General features: G+C 38.9%; 2 protein-coding genes across 3 annotated transcripts; one reads left to right on the forward strand and one right to left on the reverse strand.

Annotated features, from left to right (window-relative positions):
* Positions 1-1,424: 1,424 nt before the first annotated feature.
* On the forward strand, positions 1,425-15,220 carry LOC110058239 (uncharacterized). Of its 2 annotated transcripts, XM_089289099.1 has the most exons (11): positions 1,425-1,623; positions 3,273-3,338; positions 4,220-4,420; positions 5,431-5,631; positions 6,011-6,142; positions 6,995-7,124; positions 8,585-8,760; positions 10,912-11,148; positions 11,904-12,072; positions 13,223-13,373; positions 13,822-15,220. In XM_089289099.1, the coding sequence occupies exons 1-11, from the start codon at positions 1,548-1,550 to the stop codon at positions 13,891-13,893; spliced, it is 1,611 nt and encodes a 536-aa protein (XP_089145225.1). In that variant the 5' UTR covers positions 1,425-1,547; the 3' UTR covers positions 13,894-15,220. The 2 variants fall into 2 exon arrangements, with proteins under 2 accessions (XP_089145225.1, XP_089145226.1); XM_089289100.1 differs by lacking the exon at positions 3,273-3,338.
* Positions 15,221-15,386: 166 nt separating this feature from the next.
* On the reverse strand, positions 15,387-24,838 carry LOC110058226 (uncharacterized). The gene is made up of 5 exons (XM_020764823.2): positions 24,211-24,838; positions 20,494-21,324; positions 19,588-19,869; positions 18,982-19,266; positions 15,387-18,299 (listed from the first exon to the last, which is right to left on the reverse strand). Exons 1-4 carry the CDS (start codon positions 24,551-24,553, stop codon positions 18,983-18,985), a joined length of 1,740 nt encoding a protein of 579 aa, XP_020620482.2. The 5' UTR covers positions 24,554-24,838; the 3' UTR covers positions 15,387-18,299; position 18,982.
* Between the last annotated feature and the right edge of the window lie 1,155 nt (positions 24,839-25,993).

A 25,993-nucleotide genomic window follows, 5' to 3' on the forward strand; every position in this document is an offset into this window, starting at 1 on the left:
TCAATCAAGAATCTCATAACGACAATTTTAATAACCACCTCATTCAGTCTGCAGGACCGAGAAAGGGCTGCTGAATCACTAGTAAAAAAGGCTATGTGGTGTATTTCAATCTGATAATCTCCTTGCACCACACCTCGATCGTGCAATAACAAAAAATACATATTAACATTATATTGCCAACTTGAGGACGAAAAACATATTGAGCAACAAAATTTTCATTTGTTCAATTTGTCGGATAATATGATATATACACAACCGGTGTGGCTACCGTTTGTCACATCCGGTTTGTCACATCCGGGTTTGTAGTGTCACGTGACATTCCCCCAGGGTATCGCACGTGGGACGTTTTTGAAGGCAGCGAGTTTTTGTTTTTGCAGTTTGGACCGTATTACCAAACAGTTCTTCAACGTGCCTTGCACGGTTCTTTGGAATTGTACGTTTTATTGTACCCCCTTTGGTACGTTGATTTTAAAGACCAGCTTACGGAAGCTACAACCGGTACCAGCTAAAGTTGCAAATTTTACAGCGGTGTTTTATGAAGCATGCAGTACAAAAACAGATTGTAAAAATAATTATCGGATTTTATTGCTATTTTGATAAAAATCAAGTCTGTGGTCTATTATCTGCATGCTCTATTCAATTTCATATTTAAATGATCAGAAATGACACGGCGACATGGTGGGATATCATATAGCTGTGATTTAATATGCCATTAAGCAAACATCTCCAAAAAAGCGCAACCCTGGGTTAATGCCCATTTAATGAAATGTCATTATGGGGAATTAAAATTTTCTCTAACTGATGTTTAATTGAAAAGCTGGGATAGTCATAATAGGCCGAAGCCGATTCGAGATAATTAAGCGAGCGTTATCGGTTCCCAAACTGACATTATAATTAGCATTGATAATGTAATCTTGTTTCGTTACAACGTAATGACAGTAATACCACTGGCCGATTGATGAAGTTTCGAAACCTGATGCTGTTGTAGTGTGCTATTAATCTTTATAGCGTGGTAACTTAAGCTTTGACGATGACATAAACTGCACGAAACACATACTTATCTCAAAACATCTCGAAATAATTTTCTCTTAAGAGAACTTCGGTTTTTTAAGTTGTGAATTGAGTGGTTACGACAATGTAATTAGCTATCTTTGTTTTACAAGGCCTGCGTTGATATGAAAGAGCGAATGACATTTACCGTCATTATCGAATTTCTGAGGGTATTTTGTTTATTGAAATAACATGCTGTCAATCTATACTGCTTATCATTATCTGATTCATCTTCTTCGCCAATGGGGTCCGACCTTTAAGGATAAAAAATAAATCATTACAAACGGCTATTTGCAGAGAATGGAAAGTAATTTTCGAAAGCAAATGATTTTGTAATTACACTTTGCATCGTAAAACTTGTGTATTGTTATAGACTAGTTCCCAACCCCTGTGGTGCGTTGATTTGATTATTTAAGGAGATACATTGCAAGTCAAAACTACCATTCTTTATTGCCTTGTCTTATTCTGTTAAGCTGAAACACGAACAGGTCAGAATAATGGCTTTTCTTTTGAAAGAACTTGTGTTCTTGGCGATTTTAGCGTCGGCAGTAACTTTCCCTCGGAAGCCAAATGGTAAGTGAAAAATAGCTTGTTAGTTTACAATTTCTAAAATAGATGTGCATCACTTATTATTGTACTGTGATCCGGTAATCTTCACGAAAAAGTCCTCTTTATATTGCAGCCTTTGTTTGCATCAGGCATTTTTTATTATTCATAGCTGTTGCTTTCCTTGCGTTTAAACTCTGTCGACCTTAAGTAGCTTGTTAGTTTTGTTACCGTTAAAATGGAGTGCGTTTTCTGCAATTAGATTTCTGAAAATAAATCTAAAAAGGATATGCAATTCCCAAAAACTAGGGAGCTATATGTTTGATTTTGTGGCTGTCACACAATTGTCTTTGCATGTCTTGGGGATCGAAGATAAGCGCCATCGTTAAAACTCGACACAAGTAATGTGAGATATTTCAACATCACGCAACAAAACGAAAAAAAAAAAGAGAAGAGAACACCGCAAAACGGAGGACAAAAAAAACAAATAAAAAATATAAGGTGGCCCTGAACCCAATGCACAGTATTTATTTTTAAGTTTGTCAAAAGTTGCGCCTTATCCTGCTAATCAAAATTTGATAATTAAAAAACGGGAGTCACCGAGCTCGTTTTTGAGTTCTTAGCCGGTTAAAATTAAAATGCCCTTTTCGAATTATAAGCCTCTAAAACTATAATTAAGGGTGTTTTTAGCAGATAATGCTGTTGCTATGGTAATCTATTGTGCCACGAAAATGATAGCAACGTGTTCACCAATAATTGGGCAGTTTTTTTGATACCATGATTGTAGCATCAACTGATATATAATGAGTGGTTATGATGACCCATCAAAATTTAAGTCTTGGAAAGTACTGGAAACTGTTTTGAGCCACCTTAACTAACTTTTTTTAACGGGCTTTACTGTAAACAAAATACGTTGATAACATTAAAATATAACAGTTAAAGATCTTTGAGCTACAAAGGCCACTTGATACGAATAAAATAACCTCTTAGTAAAGTAATTAACACACCCAACGGCAATATTAAATTAATTTTAGCCCTCTTCAAGTGTTATAATATCTGTTACTCCACATGCAGCCGAACACAAGGCGTCATAATAGAAGTTACAAATTACCCCTTTTAATCATCCTCACACTCTGTGCAATGTCGTTTACGGTCTTAGATATGATATAAGACAAGACTTCCAGCAACCATATTCGTTGGACGATATGAGTGCGATCAAAACGTTTCTGGTAAATAATACAGGTCAATTATTTTATCGGGTGATGTGCAGATTCTAATTTGTTTATAAATAAGATTTTTGTTTGTTTGTTTGTTTATTTTCGTCAGTTTGACTTCGTTTCTACTTCATTGGTTTTTCTTTTGGTTTGTTGCTGTGGTTCATGATCAGTTGGCCTTTTGTAGAACGTTTGAATAAATATTCTATAGCTGAGCAAAGGAGAGGAACAACGAGTAATACATTATTTATGCCTTTTTAAGTTAAGCAATCGTAAACGAAGGATTGGAAACTGACATAAAACATTCCTCCACAAGGTATTTATACCTTTTTAAGTTAAGCAATCGTAAACGAAGAATTGGAAACTGACATCAAACATTTCTTCACAAGGTATTTATGCCTTTTTAAGTTAAGCAATCGTAAACGAAAGATTGGAAACTGACATAAAGCATTTCTCCACAAGGTATGGACTCCGCAGGCGATGACCCGCCCGAAAAAGAAATTTATCCAGTGGAAACCGACGAACGGGGTAAGCTGGGTCGAGAACATCTAAGTTTGCCGGACATCATCATTTTGAAATAAAGGGAAACGGTTGAAAAATTCGATCCTATGTCAAAGTTTCTATTCTCCGCTTAAAATAAGTATTCCTTTAAAATCTTTGACGGCATCGCACAAATCCTAACAAGGCATGTTGATCAAAAACATCACTTGATATTTTATGTCGGAAGAAAACATTGCTAAAAATAAAATTTGGCTAAATTCGTTTAAGTGTGGAAATGACAAGAAAAACCTAGTATGAATTTAACCTAATTTCCCGAGGTGCCTACTCAAAGACTGAGAGGAATGTAAATGACATAGAATGAAGATGCCCAGCTCTCTAACAAACCCAGCCCCACCCCTGTCAGATTACCTAAGCTCACCCTCTTCCTAGGTGGGACAAATTTAAACAAATTTTGAACAGAGAAATTGTTTTGAGGTGACTATGTTTTAAGATTTATTTGCCTTTCACCTGGTCTTTAATTTCATTCAGTGGTACTTAAACAGAAACGCAACACCGTCTCTTTATCTCTAGTTATTGGCATTAATTGTTTTAAAATAAAGCAAGTAAAAGAAAAGAAATAGGATTTAGCGGTATCAAATCCATGGAGAGATTCATCTATTTCTCGATAAAATTGAAATAAGCAACTCCTTTCTAGTAACCCTACCTCGTTCTCGGTTACACCCATCCTAAAAACAGATCTTAAAACGAAATACGTCCAAAAGAGGCCTTAGTGTGGCCTTTATGGCGTTCAACGACAATCTGGCGCTATTCTGATATCAGTTCTGCCTGCAAATCAGCTTTGCTTAGCTACTTAGAAAACAGTGAGATTATTTTACAGATAGCTCTCATGTGGTGTATTTCCCCTCAAGGCATGGACTCTACTGTTGATGAACCTCCGATCAAAGACTATCCAGTGGAAGACAACCCTTCCGGGTCCAAGCGTAGTGAGGCAGAGAACGGCCAAGTTCGTGAAAAAGCACTCCGCCATTTTCTAAATAGGCGGGGACACTTATTACCTGCACCAGATAGAGAGGAGGTTTATCCACTGGAGACCATCTCAGCTAAACGTGGTAAGATCCGTCAGAGAAATATGTGATTCCATACCGGATAATTAAGTAATATATCAAACACGAAAGACCGTGTTTGACCGCATTTCCAAACACCGAGAAGAGGGTTGAAAATACGACGCACCGCGGTACAATTTTGACGAACGTCGAGGTGTGTTCAAAAACCGTTTTGAGTGTTTGATTTATCTTCTCAATCGAAACTAAAACTAAGGAGAAAACGAAGGACTAAAATCGTAAAAATCTATGCCTATTAAGATCATATATCCAAACACCACCACGGCCATGATTTCCTTTGTTTAAACTCGATGAATTCATGACCAAAATGATTTTCATGTTTTTGCAGGTTCTTTTATTTGTCAACAATATACTCTTCTTTTATTTGTTAACAATATACTCTTCTTCCGAGGCGAATTCTCAAAGACTGAGAGGAATGTAAATGACATAGAATGAAGAGGCCCAGCTCTCTAATAAACCCCGCCCCACCCCTGTCAGATAACTTAAGCCCACTCCTGGCCCACCCTCTTCCTAGGGTGACAAATTCAAACAAATTTTGAACAAAAAAAATTATTTTGAGGTGACTGTGTTTTAAGAGTTATTTACCTTGCACGTGGTTTTTAATTTCATTCAGTGTTACTTAAACAGAAACGTAAGACGGTCTCTTCATCTCTTGTTATTGGCATTAGTTGGTTTAAAATAAAAGAAGTAAAAGAAAAGAAATAGGATTTGGCAGTATCAAATCCATGGAGAGATTCGTCTATTTCTCGATAAAATTGAAATAAGCAACTCCTTTCTAGTAAACCGGCCTTACTCGTTCTCGGTTACACCCATCCTAAAAACAGGTCTTTAAAAGAAATACGCCCAAAAGAGGCCTTAGTGTGGCCTTTACGGCGTTCAACGACAATCAGGCGCTATTCTGATAACAGTTCTGCCTGCATACCAGCTTTGCATAGCTACTTTAGAAAACAGTGAGATTGTTTAACAGATAGCTCTCATGTGGTGTATTTCCCCTCAAGGCATGGACTCTACTGTTGATGAACTCCCGATTAAAGACTATCCGGTGGAAGACAACCCTTCCGGGTCCAAGCGTAGTGAGGCAGAGAACGTCCAAGTTCGTGAAAAAGCACTCCGCCATTTTCTAAATAGGCGGGGACACTTATTACCTGCACCAGATAGAGAGGAGGTTTATCCACTGGAGACCATCTCAGCTAAACGTGGTAAGAACCGTCAGAGAAATATACGATTCCATACCGGATAATTAAGTAATATGTCAAACACGAAAGACCGTGTTTGACCGCATTTCCAAACACCGAGAAAAGAGTTGAAAATATGACGCACAGCAGTGCAATTTTGACGAACTTCGAGGTGTTCAAAAACTGTTTTGAGGGTCTCATTTATCCGTCTCAATCGAGATTAAAACTAAGAAGAAAACGGACGACTAAAGTCGTAAAAATCTATGCTTATTAAGATCATATATCCAAACACCACCACGACCGTGATTTCCTTTGTTTAAACTCGCTGAATTCATGACCCAAATGATTTTCATGTTTTTGCAGGTTTCTTTATTTGTTAACAATATACCCTTTTTTTTATCAGCTCCTGTCTATGGCAACAGCTACCACAAGTATCACTTTGACGAGTACAAGAACCGCAAACGAGGCTCGGCATCCAACGCATACCGCTGGCCAAAAAGTAGCGACGGCAGAGTCGACATCACCTATTATTTTGGTAACTAAACAAAAAAGAAATACAATTTACCACACGGGTCCTACAACTGGTGTGGCTGTCTGTACGTAGAAAATGTAAAAAAAATGTGTGAGAATACCTTTAGGCTAGTTAAAATAGTGCGAATAAAATCTATTAAATGTTTAGTTTCAAAATAAACGTAAGCTTTCGTAAGCAGTTGTCCGTTGTTTAGAGTGAAAAAAGGAAGAAGCGAATTTTAGAGGACAGAACTGAAGGTTTTACGACGGCGTTGTTTCGACGTCTTCTGGAGTGAAAATGTGTGTTTCGTATGTATTTTATTTTAATAGATTTTTGGAAAAGCTAAAGCAATATTAGATCAGAAGCCCATCACTAAGAGCGTGCAACTACCCCATAAATTCCTGTCCCGGCGTTTTCACAGACCGATCTATTTTTAGTTTGAATTTACCGCGAATTTAGACCCCTGCAGGAACTTCAGTGACCAATCACAAGCATGGACTTAATTATTTTCAACTGACGGCCTCATTTCACCTGAAAATTAAAAAGAAAAAACAACCCCCCGAGGCTGCCATTTTTTTCCCCTTCCGATGCGCGCTCATGTAGACCGGAACTGACCTATTTCGCGGAAAAAAGCCTAAAAATAGACCGGTATATAAAAATGCCGTGACATAGGCTTAGTATGGGAGTTGCACGCTCCTAGTGATGGGCTCCTGATTAGATGATAATGAGCTGTCTCGGTTTCTATCGACCTTTGAAAGTTTCTTCACTTGTACAGTTAATTAGCCGTTCGCCAACCCTCAGCAGACAGAAATCTCGAGCCGCCGTCTGTTTTAAAAGTAGTTTTCAAGACTTCTGGTTTTTTTTTTATGTTTGAAGCCAGTAGTATGAATTCCGATGCAATCAAGTGGGCAAAAACTGTCATCCACCAGTTATCGCAAGACACCTGCATTGATTTGATTGAAGGAAGTGAAGATGATCATGAAGTGGAGTTCACCAGCGGAAATGGGTAAGTATCGACCAGACGTACGAAAGGTAAAGGTAAAGTCCGCACACGAACCAAGTAGCCCATCAGGCCGGAGCTTATCCCGGTTTCTTTAGCAGTAAGTGACTAGGAATGTTTCTACTCCCCCCCTCCCCCCGCCTGGATGGGAAGCCAGTCCTCGCGACTTACCCTCAGCAATTAGTTCGCTGGTACCCATTTATACACCTGGGCGGTGGGAGGCACTGTGAGAGTTAAGTGTCTTGCCCAAGAGCACAACACAATGTCCCTGGTCAGGGCTCGAACCCAGACCGCTCGGAGTGCCAACCATGAGGCCATTGCGCCTCAACATTGACCAAAGGAAACACTACTTACAATCATCAGTGTGTCAGTCTTTAAATACAAGGTCTCTGGCCATTATCATCTTATGTGGTGTCGACTGACTGGAGATGCGCCTGGTTACAATAAAGAAAGGGCCAAATAATACTGTTATGGTTTTGGTAAACATACTGGAGTGTTGAATCTTGGAAAAAAAAAACGGTGCTGGAATGCGAAAATGAGTAAAGCAGTGCTGAGAACGACACTTTTAAAACACAAATCTCTGTTGTTGTTGTTTTTTTTTTGTGACAGTATAACGACAACAACAGCATCCTCTTTATTAGCTCTTAAATCACATACTAGATTATAGATACAGCTATGAAAAACAAAGGCGCTGACGACACGAACTAACCATTAGGTTACAAATGCCAGTTTGTCAGTTTGCAAAATGACTTTGCTAGGTTTGGACATCAGTATCATCGGTATAAGACATCACCCTGGCATTTGAATAAATAAATGCATAAAGATTGTGAGCCCGGGGCACCCTCAAAAGACCTTAAGAGGCCAACAAGTCGCACTTAGATTACCCTGGGTGCCGGAGGTTTTTCTTGCGCGGTTTCCGGTGTCGTTCATGTCTCTATTGTGACCTGCGCCGAAAACTTTTTCTCTCGGCTTCGCCGCTATCAGCGAAGCGAAGTATTTCCGTTCGCCGCGTGCGAGAAAATACCTCTGGTACCCAGGGTACCCTTAGATTCGTTACGTACTTTTTTCCTGTAGTCAGGCACAATCCGACAGTCAATTGAAGATTCTTCGTGTACGCAACAAAAATAGGCCAGCTTATTGCGCAGTCCGGACACTTCACACACACCTTCCATCTAACCACGGCCTGCACATCTTGGAAACTTTAACCTAAATCTGTCACGTTTGTCGTTGGCAATCCGTGTCAATCCTCTCCATCCTTAACCATCCTTGTCCCTTTATGTTTGTTATTATCTCTTTGGTTTTTTTCTATCTTAACGGTAAACTAATATTTTCAGGTTTCCTTCAATTTAAAGGTAATTTTGTACGTGACCGAAATAACTCGTGACTGAGCTCCTTTAATGGAATTATAAAGGGCTGGAGGACACAGTTCTACGAATTGAAAATACATGAATATTTTCTCCTTACAGCTGCAGTTCCTGGATAGGACACATAGGAGACAGTCAAGATATCACTCTAGGAAATGGATGTCACAACAGGGGAACGATTGCTCACGAGATAATGCATATGCTGGGATTTTACCACGAGCACACTAGGCTGGACCGAGATCAGTACATTACAGTGTACAACGAAAATATTTTGGACGGTATGTTACCGGGGAGGGGACCCCCAAATATAAAGGACGGGGCAACTCGTTGTACCTTGTAGGGATTAAAAGAGTGGTTTTAATTTGGTACCTCTTAGAGCCTCAAAAGGTTCACAGAGCGAGCTTTCGCTAACCTTTTAGGGTCCTTTAGGGTATCAAACCGAAAAATATATGACAGGAGATGCTTGGGTGTCTGGAAAACCCGAATAGTGAATAGCCGCAAATAGCGAATAGCGAATAGTACGAATAGTGCGAATAGTCTCGAATAGTGCGAATAGTGCGAATAGTGGCGAACAGTGGCGAATAGTGGCGAATAGTGACGAACAGTGGCGAAGAGTCACGAATAGTCGCGAATAGTGACGCATAGTCGTCAACAGTCACCACTTTAGTTCAGCACTGGTCTGGATTCGTTGAAATTGATTACTTGGAGCAACAGCGTTTATCCGCGGACGATGATAAATTCGACCAAGCACGGTCTGTGTCAGTTTATCAACTGAAAACACCTGGTTATAAAAACAAAAAACATATAAGCTATATCTTGCGTTAATTAATTATCCAAATAAGCAACAGAATTTCACTGAATTTATTACCTTTTCTTCTCCGGACTCAGGCTAGAGCTGTCCATCGCAGACATTAAAAAAACAGAAAACACAAGAATAACCTGATAAAGACGTATTTACGCTTTTGCAACGGTGTAAAGAAAAGAAATTACGTTAAGAAACACTTTTTGTGCTAAGTGAATAAAGATGGTAAATTTTAAGCTCGGTAATGTCAAATGAAATGTCAAAAGTGAACTTTGTCCCACGCTCGTGTCATGTTGATCAGTTCGCTTTCCACATTTCGCCTTTTGTCCTGATACGCGTCTTTGCTTTTTAGCGGGAAAATCCCATCCCACGTTACTGCGAGGATGACTGCGAGAACCTGGGTACCCTATTTGCAACGATTCGCCACTATTCGCCACTATTCGCCACTATTCGCCACTATTCGCCACTATTCGAGACTATTCGCACTTTTCTAGACTATTCACACTATTTGTACTATTCGCTACTCGCTATTTGGGACTATTCGTTATTCGCGACTAATCGCTATTCGGGTTTTCCAGACACCCGAAATATATTTGTTTATCAACTGATTTTTAATTTTGTCTCAGAATTGGTACCTAGCTCTTAGGGGTAAAAGAAATTTCAAGCCATGGCCAGTTCAGTTTTCAGTTTTATTATCGCACACTATTTACAGAAAAACAACTTAACGTGAGATGGTTCACAACGATATAGGAAAAATAAATACAGATAGAAATTAACTACAAGAAACAGTATTTAATTGTGTACAGTGACCAAAGTAGCCAATGAGCTTTCATGATAAAGACGTATTTACGCTTTTGCAGCGTAAATACCGCAGAACAGGGTCCTGCCGCGTGCCGGGTGCCTCTTAGGGATTCTTTTCAAAACTTCCGACGAGCACCCCCGTCCATTTTATATGGGAGCCACCCCGGGGAGGGTATGTTATTCACTCTTGAAGCTGTTAGCGTTCAAAGTTGTAATTGTGGAGGAGGGGAGGAAGAAAGGTGGGACTGGCGCTCAGCTATTATGTGGTACTAAAGTTTAGCGGGTTTAATTTTTGCGATTTGTGCGGTTTTCTTCACCATCCGCATGCAAAGAATAGTTCCAGCGAAAAAAAATTACTAATTATTTCCCGCACAAATTTTCTCCGCAAAAATTTACTCCACTGGCGAAATTATATATTCGAACATTACAAGTAGAATCTTGTTGCTTCTATTTATTTACAAAGGTCCTTTTCGTTCCGCAGAAACAAAACGATGAAATGTTATTGCTAATTCATTACCGGCATAATCAGCCCCACAGGAACACGACTAATTGTGATAGAGTGAAACTGATCACTGGATTACTGTGTTCAACATCTCTACATGTTTTTTCACTTGTCAATTACATACAGCTTAATCAAAAAAAATGCGAAACGTTGAAATTTCAATTAAACAAGACTTCCCAAAACCGCAAAATTTTATACCCAGCAAGAAAAATCAGTCTTTTCCAATGGCAAAAATTGGTTCTCGCAAAATACAAAAACTCACGTAAACTAGAGTGAACCAGCTTGGCCTACTCATTTTCCTCTCTTTGTTATATTCGTTGGCAGGGTATTCGTCGGAGTTCGACATGCGAAGCCAGAACAACTTTGGATATTCGTACGACAAACACTCCATCATGCAATACAAGAATACTGCCTTTGGCAAAAAACAGAGTGATGGCACTGACGCTACAACTATGGAGTCCAAATCCGATCCTTCTGAAACTCTGGGAGCAGTTTCGCACATGGATGCCAATGATTTGGAAAAGATAAACTCATATTACGAATGCAGTAACGCTCCATCCTGTAAGTTGCGTTGCACTGTAAGTTTGTATACGAGCCAAATGGCCCATCAGGCCGGCGCTTATCTCCAGTTTCTGTAGCATGAAGCGACTAAGATTATTTCTACTCCCGCCCCTTCCCTTCCCCCCGGATGGGATGCTAGTCCATCGCAGGGTTACCCCCAGCATTAAGTTCAGCGGTACCCATTTATACACCTTCGTGGAGAGAGGCACTGTAAGGGTGAAGTGTATTCCCAGGAACATAACACAATGTCCCCAGCTAGGTCTCGAACTCGGACCACTCGATCCGGAGGCGAGCGCACTAACCATGAGATCACCGCGCTTCCACATACATAGTCGGTACTGGCTAACACCAGCTGCTATAATGCTCATAGGATTCATCATTCAGGGAAACCTCTTAATAGATCACCGTACCGTTGGCACTAAATTGAGCGGTTCCGAACTCGAAGAAACAACTGAAAAATGCCTTAGACATGTACAAAATTTTTAACATTCATGTCATATATTTTTAATATAAATATTCAGAATTTCTATGAATTAAGATCCAGGAAGATTCTATATTATCTCAAACAATATCCGCGTGTTTGCATGTAGACCTCTCAGAAAACGCTTTCAGGCTTACTTAAGCGTTGAAAGCTCGCGCGTCAATGAATTATTTACAAACGAGTGCACGTAAATTACATGATGAAGACGTCGGCTTGATCCAGTCTAAGGCCTTGTGAGTGAGGTATAAATGATATGGCGCATATTTGTTTGCAGTCGTGGATCACACAATCACTCTGTCAACCAAGGAGAACACTTGGCTCAGTTGTTGCCATGGGACCGATGGATATGTGTACGTAAAACTCGTGGGTAACTCTGGTGCCTCGCCTTGGCAGCTTGTCACATCGGGAGGACAACTCTATGCCGATGAAAACGAGGGTGGCGAGTAAGTTATTGTTTCTGCTCTTGTTATTCGTACTAATGTTGTTACTGTTGCCCTTGCTGTGTTTTCATATCTTGGGTATTTTTGTGTTTGGTCAGAGCAGTGTATCAGTCGGCTACACTCGTAATTTCGTTTTCTCCCAACTCGTGTTTCGCGGCTTCTCGTTTGACGAAAAATTGTGGAAAATGCGAGTGTTTGTAATCTAAAACGTTGTTTCCTCAATCCATCGTATTTAAGGAAAATTCTGTCGGCGTACATGCACGTGAATTTATTCGCTTGCCGCATGCATTGCACGCAGGAAAAAAGATGAATGTGTTGAAACATGTGCGAGTGAACGAATTTTGTTTAACGACTGTTTTTTTCCATGACGCAGACGCAACTGATCCACTCTGACGTTAAGTCATCTTTTTCTTTCGCAAATTTCGTGGCCGTAACTGTTCAATTATTGCTCTACTGAGTATATCTCATGTTTCTTTCGCACGTCTTCCAACACCTGGAAGGATCAGAAATGTCCCTCGTTTCGTGTTCGGAACTGTTTTCCAATCTTCACCGGTCTCCAAGTCCTTCCAACTCAAATTTTTGGTGGCCATGTGGTAAAAACCTGTTTCAACAAACAACTACATAGTTACCTTCCTTTTGATTTTAAATGTTAGTTTTGCAAATCGTTGGTCTTTTTTTTGTTTGTTTGTTTTCAGCACTCATTTTCATGTTGTGATTTATTTCAGATGCATTGCTTTTACATCACACCGATTAGTATAGGTAATCGTATGAATGCGAATGCAATTAGGATTCACACTACGAATCATACTTGAATTGCTCTCAAAATTAAAAGGATTTCCATGCAGTAGTAGTGCTATTTGAAAATTCTTTTAAATTGCTCTCCCCTAAGGGCTTGTGTAATTTTGAGAGAAATTTCAAATATCTCTCATGGTGTAAGTCCTAATTGCATTCGCATTCATACGATCACCTATACTTTTCGGTGTGATGTAAAAATTGCTCAAGCTTTCATACGATTACTCATCTATCATAGTATGGTTGGGAAAATTACAAACGCGCGTAAAACGTAAAACGTAAAACGTAAAACGTAGTGTAAACAAAAGAATTGAACTGAATTGAATTGGATATTTCTTTGTAAATTCGTTATCCTTTCTAGTGTACAGACACACAAGCTGCCTTTCCCAGACGTGGGAACCATCAGCTCTGTCAAAGTAGCCCTTGAGGCTGAGGGTGACATTAAGACCAGGAAACGGCGCTCGGTTGAAACAAAAGCAAAAAGGTTATTTGATGGATGGACTCTTGAAAACGTAAGTGTCAATGTGTAATATATATATAAACAACAGCCTCCACTTGGCGCGAAAATAGGCTCGGATATTTGTCCGCAGACATTATCTGTTCCGAGAAGCAAGCAGTTTTCCGAGAGCGTAGCTTGAGGAAAACTGTGAACTTCGAGGAACAGATAATGTCCAGATAATGTCCAAGGATGATGTTAACATTGCCGACACTTTAACAAAAGGAACTCGCAGCTAAACTCGACGGAAATCTTGCACCTAAAATGAAACTACATATGTCATGTTATATACGCACGGCCGTGCGTACATAGAGATTTTTACTATGATGGCCCAATAGGAATTAGATAAGACCGGCGCGCGTGCTTTGTACGTCATAAGGGTTTTTAAAGCATGCGTCATTCATTACTTCACAAAATTTATTTGGTGTGAGGGTTTTTCATCTTATCGTGTTTTCATTTAACAGTTGGCACTGGACGGTGTGTCTTACGGTGGCGGAGAACTCGATGTAGGAGACGAGCTGACACTTACAGCATAATAAGAAAGAGCAACGGGACAAGGAATTCCACACTGACTCACAGACACGACACATGGAAGGAACAATTACTTGCGCTGTTCATACAGATTACATGATTAGTTAAAACCAGGAAGAAAAAAACAGAAACTCGAAAAAGTATTAACTTCGTTTTATCAAGTAGCAGCGGTGAATTATTATTTATAATACTTATCTTGTTCTCAAACTCAATTTTCATTAAGTTTAAACAAAAGAAATCATGACCGTGACGGTGTCTGGATATCTGATCTTAATTAATAAGCAAAGATTTAAACGATTTTATTTCTCCATTTATTTCCTAGTTGTAGTTTCGATCGAGAAGATATATCAGTGTTTGACCGCATTTCCAAACACCTCGAAATTCGTCAAAAATACTTCGCCACGCATCGTATTTTCAACTATCTTCCCAGTGTTTGGAAATTCGGTGAAACACGGTCTTTCGTGTCTGACATATCACTTTCAGTTCTTTTGACACACACGATGTTTACCACCACTGCTGCTTGCGTTTTTTAGTTTGAGGTTGGCAAGTACAAACCACCCAAGACTCTTGCACTTCTCACGCGTCAACTTAATTAATTTACTTTCAGAATAGAGAGAGAAAGAAAATGATAGTCTGATTTCTCGTTTATTGTTCAAAGGAGCTCAGTCACGGTATTTTGAGTTATTTTGGCCACATACAAAATTACCTTTAAATGGTAGGAAACCTGAAAATAACAGTTTAATAAGATAGAAAAGCACCAAAGACATAATGATAAACCATAAAGGAACAAGGATGGCTAAGAATGGAGAAGATTAACCCGGATTACAAACGACGAATTTGAAAAATTGACGCTTAACTTTTCAATAACCTTGACTGAGCCCCTTTTAAGTAAGTGTGTTCTACTCAGGAGCTTGTTTCGAGGGCAGACGATTATCTTTCGAGGGTAGTTGTCTATCACTTTTGTAACCTATCCTTTTTGGAGAGAATCTGCCAAGAAATTCGTTTGGGAAATCTTTTCTACGAGACTGTTCTTTCAGAGAATATGATCGCAAATAGACACAACAAACTAGTAGAAATTATAGTTTAGTCACACTACATAATCGTAACACAACACAGTAAAGTTGCACTTCACTAATAGAAGAAACACGACACGACAGTTTCAATAAAACTTGTGTGGACATTCACAGATTAATGAACCAGGCCGGACGATCGGTTATGTTTAATATTAAGTAGTGTAGAATATTTAACTTTAAGAGTTGTATGATCTGCTTGTAACGAGCACACACTTAGGTCTTGATGTAGTGAGAAATAAAACGAGCATTGAAAAACAAACTCTCTTCAGTATTGTCAGTGTCGCAAACCAAACATTTCCGTTGTGATGCGCGAGGTATTGTTCGTTTCAATTCGAAGGATCACACGAGCCAAGAGAGGAACATGATTGTGAAAGTAAAGAGTGGTTTTGAGAGGTGTACAAATTCACACACAGGAATACCCAAGATCTGTTGATTCGCATTTATTATTGATCATAGTTACATTGTGAAAATAATCAAGCCTACTATATTTACACTCAAAATGTTTAGCACTAAAATTCCCCTACTTGCCTTCCTCACTAAAATTATAGAAATTTTCCTTGGGAAAATTCCTATTTTGGTCAAGATGATTAAACCTTGGATTCTCATTAATGTGTCATTAGAAGGTTAGGGGAGGTCAGACATCGATCCGAGATCTCCACAAGTTTTAACACCCCCTGACTAGTGTTAAATGCAAAATAACATTAAATTACTGTCTCGCAGCAGGCATTCTGCTGCTACTCAAAAACAACTGGTCGTTTTTCCCTCAACCTATCTAATCCCCCAGAAGCCACGCACCTCTTCAGAACCTGTAATTTCATTGGTTCCCTGTTTCATACACTTCTATTGTGTTTCAGTTCACTGTTTCTGTTGTATGTTTCTATTATTTTCTCAGCCAATCCTGTTTAGTGCTACACCTTCTGAGAGGGGCGTGGCACCTCCATCCCCAGCCGTTTGGACAGCCCTCTTTCAGACTCTACACCCTATAGTATCCAAGGTCGACAAGACCTAAGTACACTACCAGCTCATAAAATCCACAAGAATGTGCAAATGCACATGTATTCATGATCAAACCATTGAATATTGTATATGTCTTGCAAAACAACATCTTTTGAACAGTGACATCAAGGATATATAAACGACCACTGGTTTTCGTCAAAAATTATGGCAAAGTTGTGTATGATACAATCATAGCTGAATGATGCATTGCTTTCACTGGAAGCGTTGAGCGTAAATTAAAAAAGAGAAAATGCATGAACAATTTGCATTTGCAAACAAAATTAACCCACTTTAACCTCCTTCAAAGAGGCCAGCTGTTCAAACATTTTCTCCACTTGATTTAAACAAAATTCTGAGTCAGTGACAGTGGAAGTCTCCCTTAACCAACATGTTCATATTCATATTGATTCTAGTCCTACAAAATTGTGTCCATGAGAAAGACATGGAGACAAGTTAGTGTTTTTCTGATTGGTGTTCACAGAACAAGGTTTGAACTTTAGTCCTCTTTAGATCTAGAGTAAGAAGGTTTTAAAATAGCGTTGTGCACCTATAACATCACAAAAATTCGACCCCTAGTGTGATTCAAACAGCTAGACCATTTGCAACCGACATTTGGAAAATGTGAATCACTCCTATGAGGTTGTTGCTTCAACACAACAAAGCTAAAGAAAACTTTCCAGCAAGCTAGGAAAAAGGCAGAAAATGGCATAAAGAAATTTATAAAATTAATCCGATCTGGATTGTCATCTTGCTGTGACATGACCTGATAGAGAACCAACCAGTTCCCTTGACATGCCACAGTATGTTAAAGAGATACATTGAGACAACGTCAACACATTCAGAAAATAACTAGGTTTTTTTTTTTTTGACCTGCACCCTGTGTGTGTGGAGCGGCGGGGGGGGGGGGGGGGGGGTGGGGTTAAGAGTGCACAATGCTATAGTTGGAGATTAAAGTAAATAAAACTACATACTTTCAAAAAGGCATAAAAAAACTGCTGGAAAAGAAATGACAAGGCAAGAGTTTGTATAAAAGCTGCAGCGCTCTCATAATATACATGGAGCTTAAACTACATGGTATACCTGCATATCAAATTAAGCTCACCTTGACCTCACATGAATAGAATTTTTGCCGTTGATAATATAAGGTTCGGTCATGTATAAAAGCAAAGAACATGAAATGCAAACAACAACTGGTGTCACTGTAAATGTTTCAGGCGAGGATATATTGGCCCTTATGATTTCGGTTGCTGTGCCACACAGGAAATTGCTACTAGTATTTACAATGTATTGGTAAGTACAATGTTTTTTCAAATTAAAATTCAGTACTCCTAAGATACCACTTAGCTTTCCTACTTTAAAGAAAGAGCCCTGCATCTAAATGTTACACAAATGCTTAACTTAAATGCTACTCACACAGCAACTACAAGCACTTTTAAAAGTGAGTCAATCCTTGCCATATCTCCTGCCAAATTAATTTTACGGAAGATTTTGTAGTCAAAGAGATTCACAGACATAACAGTGAAGACCCTCAAACAACGAGCACTTGACTTTTTTTACGCATTTTTTCAGTGACTAAACAGGGGCAGATCTAGGGGGAGTGTGCAAGGGGTGCACCACCCTCCCCCCCTTGAGATGAAGCCTTCTTCATCATAATTATTTGCTTTTAAAATGTGTTTACCTCACCAGTCAGTTACGCCGTTCCTAAGAGGTACACCCCTCTTAAGAAAAATCCTGGCATCCACCCCTGCTAAAGAATGAGGGATCTGCATCCTAATATCGTACGAGTATTCAGCATTGTTACACTGTGAAATCAGCAGCCTTTTACTCATTGTACAAAGAGCCTTCATTCTTTACAGGGCTGTCATTGAGGGCAGTAACCCGCAACACCTGTTACAGCCGAGAATGGCTGATTTTCCCTTGACGCTATGAGTGACATTGCCTGTTGTTGAGAGAATTCATCCAAAAAGAAACAAGTTTGCTATGGGTGTGGAGAACAAAGCTACAGGTGACTCAAAACCTAATGGCAGCCCTGCCTTAGTCAACAAATTTTATGAAAAAAAGTCAAGTGTTCATGGTTTGGGTGTCCTTGGGCCTTGTGACAGTCAGTAATATATAATTATTCCTGCAGAAAACCCCACATAAGAAATCAGTTTTAAAAATGCCACCATGATTATAGCATTTGTACATTATTTAAGTTATTTTACCAACTGAGTTTCAATCCAGATAATTGCAGCCATACATGTAAGTGGATAGTATTTGCTCCTCCCTCCACTTCAGTAAGGAATTAACTGACAGCTCTGCATGCAGAAATAGCTTGTAACATGTTACATGTAACTTCACCACTATAAGGAGACAAACAAAATCAAGTTCCACATGCAGGAACATTGGACAGAAACCATAGGTAGTGTTAAAAGAAGAATGAACTATCTTGCAAAATCAGACTTGAGATTTCAAGTTTGTCCCTCTTTGATACCATTTTGGCCATTTTCTATCTCACTAAATTACAGTACACTAACTTATGAAATTCCAATCCTTTGTCAACTTTTGGGGCACTTTAAAACTTAAACACCACTTGGCTGGTCAAACGTTTTTGCTCTATTTCTGACAAATGGTTTGTCTCAGGTTTCACTGCATTAAAATCAAAGCCTATCTCTTGGTCTTAACTAGATATTCATATAAATCCTCTCATATATAAGCCCACTCAAACACCTTTATACCTGTACAGGTCTGAGGACTTGATAATAACGGCCAATGTTAATAATAGATTAATGACCAAGATGTTACAGTATGTGGCCAGCTTCAAGCAATTTTTAATACTTGTCTGATGATTTTTGGCAATTGTACCATTCACTTATTGTTTCCCCATGTGACTTAAACCAGAACTGACATGATTTATAAAATCTTGTTGCTGCTGCACATGTACACTGAATTACATGGATCCATTAACATATTCAAAAAAGGACTAATGATGCAGTCCTGCAAGGAAATCCATGGGCACACTCTAACAAATGTTAAATGACAAACCTTAGCTCAGTTTAGCTGGTTTCACCACCAGGGAAGGAGGGTCAGTCTTGACATTGCCAACAGGGGCAGGGACAATCTCTGGCTGTCCTTCTATCATGCATCGGATTTTTCGTTCATCTTTTGGCCAGTGGTACTTCATGAACAAGTTCAAAAAGCATGGCACATCACCTTTGGACGATCCTTTGAGCATGATGGTCATGAATTTGCCTTTCCTGTTGCTGGCATGGACAGCAAGGTCAGCTAATATCAGATCGGATTCAAGTCGCAACATGCACTGTTCATCAGCTGAGGGTTTAAAAATATCAAGGTTACCACTGATGTAAAGAAACAGACACTACCAATGCAATATTTACTTTGGTTCAATCATTAATTTATTGCTTTCAGTAGGAGGTCAACTGGTTTTCACAAGCAGGCAAATTGTTTTTAGCTGAACTTCTCTATTTAAGAAAGACTTTCCTCTAGATGATCAATCCAGACTGGTAAATCATCCTCACAACTAGACAATTTGCCCAGTCGCCAGCCCTTAATAAAACCCCTGCTAAAATAATGATTACACATAAATGCTAGAGGGAATTAAATATTTTGAGAGTACAACTCCAAACAAACCTTCAAGACTGTCGCTGATTTCTTCAGGAGGAGAATCAAAAATTCTTTTCAATTCTGGCGAGACACAAATAAACAAGAAGTCGCTCTCCTGGACACTTTTTATTGCATAGCGGAACTTGTGTTCTGCTACTTGAATAAGTTCTAACTTGTCCAAGTGACACCTGTAGCCCAGTGAACGTTCAAAACGATTGTACAACTTTAAGACCTCCTCTCTAAAGGCTTCCCCTTCCAAGTCAGAGCAGTGAATGATGGAAATTGTCTTCCCAGAACTCACAGATGGACCTATGTTACAAAAAAAAAGAAAAATGCCACATGGTTACAGTACATCCATTAATTAAATAATACACATATACATGCATGTATACATACATGTATGCAATGTACTCTGAGTTAAAGAGAGGCCATGTGAGAATGAAACATCTTGATCCAGAGCACATTACAGCTGGTTAGTCCTGAAGGCAGACCTCCATGAAGTTGAGAAAGCATTTAATGAACCGCTGTCAGTAGCAAAGTTAGTGAATCAGACATTTTGAGCATTAACCCTCCACCAGAGCAAGACTTTTGTCTCACAAAGGGCTGACGATTGAATAAATAAATAAATTAAATAATTATAATTAATTAATTTAACCAAGTCACATCAGTGATTAATTTACATATCAACTTCCAGTTGATAAAAGGTTATTTGCAAGTGTTTCACATGCCCACTGATGCAGTCCAACAGTTTCCTAAGACACCAAACCCTACATGTACATTTGTTCCTCTAACATGTGGAGTCCAGGATACTAATCATTACAGCTGTAGACACTGTTGCCCCCAACAATATTAGCATCAAGTTTGAAAAAAGTACTGTCTATTAAAACAGATTCAATAATAATTTATTAATCATACATGTACATTGTGCATTACCTTCCGATGACATATACCCTGATTCATATCCTGGGGATATTGGCGAGGCAATGGATTCTGCGGAGCTCAAACTATCCGTAAGTGACAATTTGCGTGCCTCTGTGACATTGAGTGGAGACAAATTTTCACATGGCCTTGGAGCAGCCTCACTGTAAGAGCTCATGGCAGTGCCTGATGTATTCATGGACGTTTCAACTGTACCAGATTTTTCCTCCTTGCTTGACTGTTCAGATGATTTCTTCTGACGTTTACGCTTGGAAATCAAACTGATGAACTTTTTCCGAAGAGACTTTCCTTCCTTGGATTTCTTGCAGTTTGGTTCATGGGAAACAGAACGGTTAATCAAGCTCCTTCCATCTCTGCCAGATTCTAGTTTCCCACCAGTTTCTCCTTCAGAATAATTAGGTGACCACGACTTAAATCTAAAGAGATCTGGTCTTTTCACAGCAGAATCTCCCCCGTCATTCAAGTTACCACTACTAAAACACTTTCCTTGAAGTTCTTTATAGTCAGCTGAACCAGTCTCTAAATATTTATCAATTCCATTATCCAAAGCCTTACTGTCCACAGCTGCAACGTATTGTGAAGAATGTGGTAACTTTGAAGTTGTTGAACATTCTGAAGTTACAGATGTTGTTTGTTCTGTGTTAAAAGTATTAAAGTCTGAAGACGAAACATTTGTGCTACTCCCACTGACATTGCTACTCATACTGGATGGAGCAGTGTTAGAATTATGTCCAAATCCTTCTTGGTCTCTCTGTCCGTCACTGAAGTCATCATCCTCATCGCCTTCACTTGGCAGGTTGCCCTTCCCTGATGTTGTTTCATATTCTGAAAATAAATAAAATATAATAAACAAAAAATTTGAATATAGCATAGACCTGTGCCAACTCTCCCAGATACAGACCGAATCTTGTGGTGTGCCATACAGGTCACCAAATCTCCCCAATTCAAAGGAAAGTACTTATTTTGGCTGATTTTTTGGCATTTTCGGGCAAAAGTTTGTAATATTTGATGCATTTTGTGGCTGAAACAGCTGAGTTATACTTTTAACACCGTTTTTTGTAGGGTTGAGAAGGTTGAAGATCACCTGGATTTCTATTTTTCTAGGTTGGCATCTCTGATATAGCAACTGCAGTTTTTAAACTTGATTTTGGTAGGTCAATGCAAAAGGAGGGGGGTTGGGGGTGAAGGGGAAGTTCTGTAGTACATATAGATGGCTGGCACGTATCTGTTTAAATTAGTTAACTTGACCTCTTTGAAGAACGCAAACTGCAAAATAATACCTAACTCTTTGGATTTTTCAACACTACAAAACTACCAAATCACATCTGCATAACTCTACACCACATAAACCAGACTGGGTGCTGATATGGAAGATAGTATAATATCAATACAGTAACTGTTAAGTGCACTTTCCTGCAAAGGGGCAATGGTTAATTAGAATAGCTGCAGCCTTTATTAAAAACAAAAGCTCCTGTTGAAGGGACATGTATTTAATGGAGAGGGGCACTTTTTGCAAGAAGGTGCCAACTCAAAAATGTTGTATATAACCATGGCTTAATGTTTGTTCATTTTTAACTCGAGGTATAAAGAAAAACTGAGAATTGAAAGATATAGGGTAAGCGAGTGTCTAACTTTTGTGAAGCTTTTATTCTTAAATACAGCAAAAAAGCAAAAAAACTTAACTAAACCCAAAAACAACCACAGCAAAAACACTGTTCTCGGAAATAGTTGATGTAACGTGATATATTTTCTACTGCTTGATAGTTCAAGAAGCATTTTCCATCATTTCAAAAGGCCTGGCATTCACAATTTCCAGCAGAGCACACAACATTACACCTTCAGACACATCAGCAGCATTCACAGAAAGAGATGCATGTGATTATATCAAGTTAGATAAAAATGTACAATTAAATCTCAATTAAGCAGCCACCATCGGGGAAATGGAGGTGGCTGCAGCTGCTTAATAGGGGTTGACCACTTAACAGGGTTTTGTCAGGATTTAGTATTTGGCTTAGCAGAAATGTCAATGTACATGTATTCCATTATAAATAAAGAATCATATGAAGACAACAATAATGTTTTTATCAGTGGTCACCTTCTATTTCAGAATTTTATTTGTTGCTGCCTTTTTCCAAAACAAAGCCAAACAGCATGTATTATATTCTGAGTGACCAATTATATGGGTAACAACAATAAAAGCCCTAATCGGGACAACCCAAAGGTGGCCACGGCTGCTAATAAAGGTGGCCAGATAATAGCAGCTTTATTTACAGCATTTTACTGACAACAATGTCAGGACTCTGATAACTGGCCACTTAACAAGGGGTGGCCAGTTATGTTAACAGGTGGAAGCTTAACAGAAGTTCAACTGTATTTATTTTCAAACACTGGTTTTGTTATTCAAATTTCTGGACCATGAAACATGACTCTTTGTTTCAGCAGCCAATAGCGCTCTGGTTGGCGCATCAATAACAATGAACCATGTCACCGATATTTTTGCCATTAAAGGTAACATGGAAAAAGAAATAAATAGGGACCAAGCAAGAAAAAAAGGATCTAAATTATCACCGATTATATTTCACCACAAAAATATCAAACAAAAAAATCATCGCTGTGAAACTGCATGTTACGAAAGATTTCACAATAAACGGAAGTTAACTCACACTCGCTATGATTTCCGTGACTAATAGTGCATGGCAATCTACATGCACATGTAGTTTTCAAAGATCTAGAACATGCAGATTAGCGAGCATATGCCAGTTTCAGTAATATTAAGCTGTTAAAAACAAAAATACACGCAATTTGATAAAAGAGCCTTACTGTTTAAAAACCACAATGTCATTCATTTGACATTGTAGCATTAGACAACCACTGCGAACTTGAAATTTTTCTCACGTACAAGACAGTGTGTACATGTACCTGGGCGAATTTTCAAGAAAATGGATTTCGCCGTTCACATGGAGACTTGATCAAAACTAGCTTGAGTTAAAATTCTACTAAGCCTAAAAGTCGAATACAAAACACTTCGCAACACGTTGGTTAGAAATGAAACGAATTTCCAAGAACGGAAGAGCTTCGATCTAGTTCAACCTTTCATACCGTGTCGGTGACTGATGTACTCGGCAGACAAAGCCTAAATTAAGTTTCTCCTGAAAAATTGTTTTGAGGGACTCGTTCCTTTCTTTTCATTCAGTGATGTACAGAACTGTTTATTAACACTCTAATTATTAATACTAAAACGGTTAAAAAATATGGTATGGTACACTCTGCACTGCAAATATACCGCCGCGTGGGAAGGTGAATAGGTTCAATTACTGGCCAGCTTTGCAAGAATTATGGCCATCTCGCTTTAACCTTTCCTTAAATTGACAAACCTCAATCAAGGTTACCACTACACTACAAACCGATCGACGAAGGATAATTTCAATAGACAACGCTCGACGACTCTAGATTTAAGCTTATATTGATCTGCGTGATAGGTTGCCGCACGACTGCCCACTCGCTAATGAGCGAAATGCTAGATTGAAGCACGAGATTTGACGCAGTTATTTCTAAAGCTTGTAGTCTGTAGAGATTGGCGTTCAGTCTAACGAACAACTCTCCCTAAGCTAGGCTGATTATAAAAGAATTCAGTAAAGAAATCAACGTCTACAACAACACACAAGTTCCTAAAGTAGAACTTCGCTGGTGGAACAAAAATTAGCGACGTACCTTCTACACACTCGTGGATCACTTCCAGACAGGCGCAGAGTTGGAGGTTAGTCAATACATCCACAAGTTCTCCTAAACGACCATTTTTTTTGTACATCCAGTCTTCTAGCAATACAAGTCCTGGTCTAGCGTCATGAGCGAATAAACCAAGGATCTGTTCCGTAGGATAACCGAGCGAGTCGGCGACATCTTTCCAGTTTTTCAAAGCGCCCACAATATTCAATCGTAGTGAAAGCGGGTCTCTAACTTTACAGTAACTGAGCACCTCTCGCGCCGGTAAAGACAGAATTTCCTGCGCTATGAGGCTTTGTTGAGGACCTTCCTCCTCCTCTCTGCACTCCATGCTTTGTTTGTTGAACAGAACGCTACCCCACAAGCGCCATTTCAACCCACGATCGCTAACCTCTTACGAGTCGCAACGAAGATACACAGCACTTTGATCATGAATAAGCTCAGCATAAATAACTTCCCACAACTCCTTGCATGCTTTGTACATCGTCACGTGGTCAGTTCTCTTCCTCATTCCGGGGCCTTTTCAAAGGAAATAAACCACAGACGTGAAACCATCCCTCTCACGAGTGACCTTTAATTTGAGTATTTTGCTAATGCTGGGGTCTGCGTTGAGATAGAACGTGCCATATCGTTGTTTGTCCAAAGAAGAATCATTTCATTGTAGACACGATTTTGCACTGTACTTGCAAACTGGCTCTATGCGCGTGCGCAATTTATTCTAACTTTAATTAACTCGCCTATTTGATTTATTCATTTGTTTCTTTTTTGTCAAGAAGTAAAGAAAACTCTTTTGTTTTTGAAGAGAAAAGAAATTAAGAAGTCGATGGGAAATATATTGCAGCGACATACGTTAAAACAAACGTTTCGGTATTATTACACAGTAACATTTCAAACTGAAATATTTGATCAGTTTATTTCGATTTTGTTTTGTCCTGTTATCAAACCGATGCTTAGCTCTCATTTTGGGGTCGACAAAATACAATTTATTATTTATTTCTCTTGTCTCAATGTGTTATTTTGCTGATCTAAATAATTGGTCTTGTTCGTGGTTCAGTCCTCTATTGAATTATTTTTTCAATCGTTGGGTGGGCCGGTACGTGACTTCTTTAGAAACTAGACTAACAAAATTAGATCACTGAACAAAGTAATCAAATTGCCTTTTTCCTCGCTATATTGACAGTCTATTGAAAACTGACAGAAGTCCTGTGATATGAATGCACTGCAATTGACCAAAATTAATTTATTTGATGGATCGGAACCTGTGATCGTGACGTGCAGAGATTTTTCAGTTTCTTACAAAACCACTGGCCGGAATATTGCAGTTTTTAACCAAATGTAAATTATGTTCTGTCTGTGTAGCTAAAAAGAAACCGCCGTCAAATAAAGTCAGCTCCGCATTTCCGCTGGAGTCTGATCGCACTTGGAAAACTAGCGCCTCGGGTGAAAACACGTTAGAGCTATAGAGATAGAACATTTAACCTGTTTGAATAAGAAAAGAAGCGCTGGCCATTACAAATATAAAATAAAGTACGTGGAGCAGTTAAATCAGATCGGGCGGAAAACCGCAAAAAACAAAAGAGGTTATCCTGTTTTTCCTGTTTCTTCTGATTGTATATTTGAGTGTTTATCAGAGTTTTCTTTTATTATGTATGTGTTATTTGTATCAATTAAATTAAAATAACAAAATAAATAAATAAATAAATAAATAAATAAAATGAGAAGCGGCAGAGATAGCAGGGGTGGTCTCTGAACATCTGAAGATTTTTTATTT

This window comes from Orbicella faveolata, unplaced genomic scaffold (genome assembly GCF_042242905.1).
Source record: "Orbicella faveolata isolate gen_17 unplaced genomic scaffold, um_ofav_v1 contig_2, whole genome shotgun sequence".
NCBI classification, from domain to species: Eukaryota; Metazoa; Cnidaria; class Anthozoa; order Scleractinia; family Merulinidae; genus Orbicella; species Orbicella faveolata.